Source organism: Lutra lutra, chromosome 10, assembly GCF_902655055.1.
Source record: "Lutra lutra chromosome 10, mLutLut1.2, whole genome shotgun sequence".
Lineage (NCBI taxonomy): Eukaryota > Metazoa > Chordata > Mammalia > Carnivora > Mustelidae > Lutra > Lutra lutra.
In genome coordinates, this window is record NC_062287.1 from 22,352,407 (window position 1) to 22,358,406 (window position 6,000).

General features: G+C 54.3%; 1 protein-coding gene across 5 annotated transcripts in view; it reads right to left on the reverse strand.

Moving 5' to 3' along the window:
- Window positions 1–3,562, reverse strand: part of KIRREL3 (kirre like nephrin family adhesion molecule 3) — a 553,006-nt gene extending 549,444 nt beyond the window's left edge. For 4 of the 5 annotated variants that reach the window (XM_047690190.1, XM_047690188.1, XM_047690189.1 and 1 more), the window contains exons 1-2: window positions 3,326–3,562; window positions 504–957 (exon numbers count right to left, since the gene is read on the reverse strand). In XM_047690190.1, the coding sequence (XP_047546146.1) occupies window positions 504–558 (55 nt within the window). In that variant the 5' untranslated portion in view covers window positions 559–957; window positions 3,326–3,562. The remainder of the gene's footprint in view (window positions 1–503; window positions 958–3,325) is intronic. The other variant, XM_047690186.1, reaches the window with a different exon arrangement.
- Between the last annotated feature and the right edge of the window lie 2,438 nt (window positions 3,563–6,000).

The following is a 6,000-nucleotide window of genomic DNA, read 5'->3' on the forward strand; positions in this document are numbered from 1 at the left end:
GCTGGCTAACGGGCGGCCCCCTCTGCCACCGTGTAACCGTACACACCGGCTTCTGAATCCACTCCTGCAAGTCAGACCTTCCTCGAGCTGAAAGAGCCACCTAAACAAAGCTCCCCTTCCCGCCCCGCTCCTTCTCCCAACCTGAGTCGGAAGGAGAGGAGGTGCCCAGAAGTTCAGGGCGCCAGAGCCACACAGATAACTGCCTCATTAACATACCGGAGCATAAAGAACTCATTTGCATCGGAGAGTTTGGGCTGGAGGTTGACAAGTGAGAGGAGAAAGTCACCCCTCCCACACCCCTTCCTTGCAGAAGGAAAATAAACAGGACCGTTCTGTTGCATTGGCAAAGGCACAGAAGCCACGCCGGCGCACCTCGGACGCAAGGATCGGGGCGAGTTTCGGAAGCCGGCCCCCCGATTCCTGCCCCCAACCCCCCGCGCCCCGCCAGCCGCCACCCCAGCCGACTTTTCCTGGCAACTCCGGCCGCCGCGCGGGGCTCCTACCTTGATTGAAGAGGAAGAAGCACACGAAGAGCAGATCGAGCTGGAAAGGTTTCATTCCTCAGCGCCGCGAGGGAGAGCCGGCGGGGCAACTTGGGTCGGCAGTGAGTTTCTCTTCCCGGGCGGCTCTCCGTGCTCAGCCTCCGCCGCGGTCCTCCCGGGCGCGCGCCAACCATCGGTCTGTCCGTGCGTCCGTCCCTCGGCGCGGCCCCGCTCTCCCCGGGCCTCCAGGTCCCCGCAGCCTGCCGATGCCAGTGGCCGGGTGGCCGGGCTCCTAGCCGCCGCGGGAAGCCGGGCTCGTCAGCGACGTCCCCGCGCGGAGCAGATCCATTCTGTGGCTCTCGGCAGCCCCGGCGCACGGCTTGGCTTCCTCCGGCGGGCTCCTCCCACAGCGAGCTCGCGAGCGGGCGGGCGCGGGAGCCAGTGACGAGTGACAGAAGGGCTCCTTTCACTGAAGCTGGGGCGGGGGGAGAGGGAGGGGAAACAGGTCATAATTAAAGAGGAAACACTTGGAAAAGGGGGATCTATGCAAAGCGGAGGGCGGCGGAGGGGGGGGGCGGGGGTGGCTCTGTTCTCTCTTCCCTTCTCCTTTTTCCCCCTAAACGGGGGGAAATGCAGCTTTTGTCACCATTATTGACCAAAAGACATCTTGAACGGGGAGCCGACTGGGACTTTTTGTCCACACCGCATAAGGTTGTTCAAAGGGAGTGAAGTTAGGACTATATGCATGCACACGCATTAAAATATGCGTGCCCTGCCTTTGCACGGGGGATTGGGAACTGGCTGAAAGGGAAACAGAGAAGCCGCGAGGAGCGGGGCGATGCATCTTTTCCCGGGAAGGACTTGGCCGACGCGTGCAGCGGGAGTCTCAGAGTTGGGGAAGAGATAAGCACGTTTTACATTTTTGGGAGACTTTCTTAGGAGGGGGAGGTGAGGTGGGAAATAGACCATAGTTTGCTTTGCACTAGTCCTCCAAAACAAAATGAAGGAACTAGAGGGAAATCGAGCAGGTTTGTGACACATGCCCATTTATTATTATTACCATCCTGGTTTGTGCATTTCCTAACAAGGAGAGGGGAGTAGCCTGCCTTTGCATTTGCAGCCTCTCCTCTAATAAGCACTCCATCCCTCTGAGAGTGTCTTTTTCTCCAAGAGGTGCTGTGAATCCTATTGCGAAGGAGAGGCCAAGGTCATAGGCAACTGCCTCTGAAGAACCTTCAGGTCTTTTTACCTGTCGTGAAGCCCACACTCAAATCAAACTGTTTTCCTCCAGGATAACAGACAATTTATCTACATCTGTTTCCTTGATGGACATTTAGATAAACCTGGGATAAGCAGGCACTGGGGGAGCTAAAATCCCAGGCACAGACCATGCCTTCTGGAACTCACAGTTTAGTATGGAAGCAGAGTAAACACATAAGGCCCAAACTATAAGGATAGTTACAACTGTGTATAATATGCAGCATTTTACAGAAGAAGGTGGGGGGACAAAAGAGTAAGGGGACAAAGCTAAAACATGCTCTCTTGGTGTGTGCCTTTCAGTATAAAATCAATTACTGCTTTCTTCATTCATTGGACCTTGGGGACATGTTTGGGGGACTCTTAGCCTTCCTTCCATTAGTATTACGTACTTGGGGGATTTTACTGACTTCCAGGCACATTCCAACTCCAAGTTTCCATGTGGATGTTAACTTTAAAAATGTATCCCTTGGTACTGATGAACAAGAAAAGAGAAGTAGGGCCGCCTGAGAAAAGTATGTGCTGGTAGGAGCTTACTTACATCTGGTAGTTGACATCAAAGATCTACAAATTAGTAGGTGTCTGCTTTGTTGACTTTTCTATTCTTAACTTAATAGTTTATTTAACTGCATCCCTTCAAGGCTGTTAAACAGATCAAAGGGAAATTTGTAAGCAATTTTGGGGGGAGAAAAAGAAATGCTGAGCAACAAAAACCAAAAGGACCCCAAAGAGGCATCCCATCAGCTAAATTAGCAACAAGGTACAGAAGCAGAGAGTCAGCACAGCCTCAGCCCCGCTGACAGAGAAGACAGTGAAACAGAAGAGGCAAATCAGAAACACATTCACAGGATGGGTGGTGATTCTGAACAGCCTATGCCAGACAACATGTCAAGAGTGAGAACATGGCAGGTAGAATGCTTTAACTTTAGTAGGAGGTCTCCATTAAGACCTACCCGGTAAGGGGAGAAATTTAAAGTCTGGGCACCATTCCTAAGGCAAGCCTTGCAGCGAGTAAGACTAATAATATTAGAATGTAGACCATACCTACAAAGCAACACTGGATATTTTAACTAACATTTATCCTTTAAGCTGCTGTTTCATTTTGACTGCTAATTCCTAAGTGGCCTGGGGCCCAGATTAATTCAGCCCCTAAGGAAATATTACAAAACCAGGGTCATGAAGCGAGCGAACTGTGCAATACACGAAACCAGGCTCACGTACAGGCGTGTGCGCACCGCAGGCACACACACACTCGATCTTGGACAGGAGAGGGATGGTGGGAATCCGAGGTTGGAAGGACCTTGTTTCCCTCTCGCACTGATCCCTGAGACGCCTCACGACCCTCAGACCGGCTGAGATCGCCAGCTGGGCCTGTTCACTTCTCCTCCCACCCCGCCCTCCCCCAACCCCCTTCCGCCCCCTCCCCGCAGCCTCCGGTCTCCGGCAGAGAGGAAAAAGAAAGCTTGGATTAAGTGGTGAGCTGCCTGCCTCTAAAAGGACCGGGAGGCGTTTCAAGCTTGAGTGCCGGAAAAACCACGGCAATCTTCGGCAGCCACCACGTGGGGCGGCGAGAACGACAGCGGTACCTGCAGGACCCACAGCCGGCCGGGCTCTGGCGCCAGCCCCGACGGCGGCCCGGCCATCTCCGCCCCGCCGCTCCTTGGCCTCACCTCCTCCGGGGCCTCGGTTAACCTCCTGGCGCTGCAAGGTGCCTGCGCACAGTTCGCGGGCGAGGCGGGGGGCGGGAGGCGCGGACGGCTCCACCTGATGGAGAAGAGTGGAGAGTCTTAGACCTCCGAGCGCGCGGCGAGGCGAAGCGAGGCAAGGCGAGGCGAAGGGAGGGGAGGGGAAGGGAGGGGAGGAAAGGGAGGGGAAAGATGGGGAGGGGAGGGGAGAAGGGAGGGGAGGAGGAAGACCTTCCCCCCACCCCCCAGTGGGAGCTTGCGTGTCCCGAAGGCGGGACGCGAGGGTACCTGGGCTCCGGGCACGACCCCGTGGAGGTGACAGTCCTAAAGAGACAGCAGAAAACCAAGCACTTGGATAACTGCCCGAATTCTGGTTCTCTGCACATCCCGGCTTCAGGTCTCTGATGCGCCCACCGCGCAAGCCAGGGTCCCTCGCCAGCAGGTGGCAACCTCTCCAGCATTTCCTCTCCTGGACCTTAGCCCGGGAGGCCGAGTTCTTCAGTCCCCAGCCCCCCCTCTCCGGGGCCTTCAGTGCCCAGTCCTGTGTCCTTTGAACCGCCTGGCGCTGGCAGGCGAGAGCTACGGGGAGGCCGGAGCCCACAGAGAATGAGGGCTGCCTGCAGATTCTGCTGCTCGGCGGCCAAGAAGCTTTGGAAGGGCCAAGTCTCTGCAGGACTGCTTCCAAACCTGGCTCTCCTGGCAGAAAGCGTGCCCCCAGAGTTTTCTGAGGTCTGGGACAAAGAGAGTGAGGCAGGAGGGGTCTAGATGCAGCAGTGGGGGTGTGTATGTGGGGGGGGGGGTTGTTGCTGAAGCTCCTGCTGGAGTTCATTATCGGCCATGCAGACAGTAGCTCATCACTACTTTCCAGTGACCTTTCCCTTGGCTGTGAGTTCGATGTCTGTAATATTTATTATTTACTCCATTTGGGCAAAGGCCTGTGTGGGATACTTAAGAAAGACGTGTGGAATGCATACACGGAGACCTTCTAGTTGGGAAGTAGTTTGTCTTCTAGTTGAAAGGAAGTAAACACAGGTGGAGACATGGGAAAAAATTTATGAAACAGCTCATTGGCTTTTTAATGACACAGAAATTGCCCTGGAGGTCATCTGTCAGGCTGGATCCTTTCTAGGTGGGTCTGCCTAGGCTCACTTGCCTGAGGTCCTACAGGAAGTTGATGGGGGGCTGAGATGCAGCCCAGAGCCCCAACCTTCAGCCCCATATCTGTACTGCTCACCTCTCCCCTCTCTCCCACCCCGCTCCTGGTGGCTGGACGCGCTCTCTCTGTCTCCTTGTGTTCCCCAGGTGCTGTTACCCCGAATAAAGAGAGGAAGAGGGAGAGGTGGTTTTAGGAGACAGGCAGTCATCATGAGTGGAGAATTTCCTGTTTAATGCCTCTTCACAATATTTGTTGCACAGATACATTATAAACCACATTTCCTTTTGTTTTTCATATATCCTGCCAGAGCTGGCTAATACCTTCTTGTCCAGGGATTTTAAACACATCTTGAAACGGGCCTCTCCCGGGAGTTTAGGGTAATCCGACTCTCCGTCCTGGGTAAGTTAATAAGAGCTCCAAGCCGCATATCCTTCCAGAGACCAAATGGTCTTCAGGGGTCCTCCCTGGGTGGCAGCCTGTCTGACCTGAACAGTCACAGTCTTCTAACCAATTTCTTTTTCATTTTCTGAGCCACATTTTTTTATGACATCTGTGGAGGTGGGTTATAAGCCCTGATCCCTGTGATCAGTCTTTCCATGAGAGCACAGAAGGGCCCAAAGGATGAGGTCTTCAGCTTTTGGAAACATCCTCCAAAGGGCAGGATGACTCTGTCTCCCCTGATTCGCCAAAGACCAAGCCTGAGGGAGGGCATCACGGTGAGTCTGTGGACCCGGCTCTGGCCTGGACACACGGAATTTTTGCATTCACTTCATGAATCTGGGCACGGCTTTCTTCATCTATGAAAATGACTGGATTGAGACAATGGCTCTCCAGAGCCCCTCCCAGTCCTGAGACTCTGCTGCCTATTCTCCAGAGGCTACCCCTCTGAGACTGGAGAGATTTGGGGGTGCTTGCACGGAGCCCCCAGGGTCAGGGCAAGTGACTAGGCGTGGCTGATCCCCACCCCTGAGAAAACAGTGACCGGCCTGAAATCTACCCAGACTGCCCTGCTCTCTTGTTGGTTTCGGCTTCCCCCCAAACCCTTCCTGTTCCCCCTGCTCTGACTGTCCTCAGTCTTTCCACAACTCGCTCCGCTGGTGCTTTCCCTCCTCTCGTTATTTCCCCCAGAACCATACTCCACAACCAGCCTGGATTCTGGCTTCCAGAACAGCTTTTCTTCAACATACATCCTATAATTGCATTGGATGGAAACATTTCATTAAAGCAAGGGAGTGCTGAGGCCGGCGTGGCTGGTGGTAAAGACTTCCCTTGAAAGGCAATAAGGACCAGGACACCTTGTATTTTTAACTCCGTCTTCATACAAATCCTACTCACCTGGACAATGGGGCTGCTTGTGACTCTTCCTCGAGATCTCGGCAGCTCCATGCAGGTAGAAGTGGGCCTCCCCAGTTCACGATCC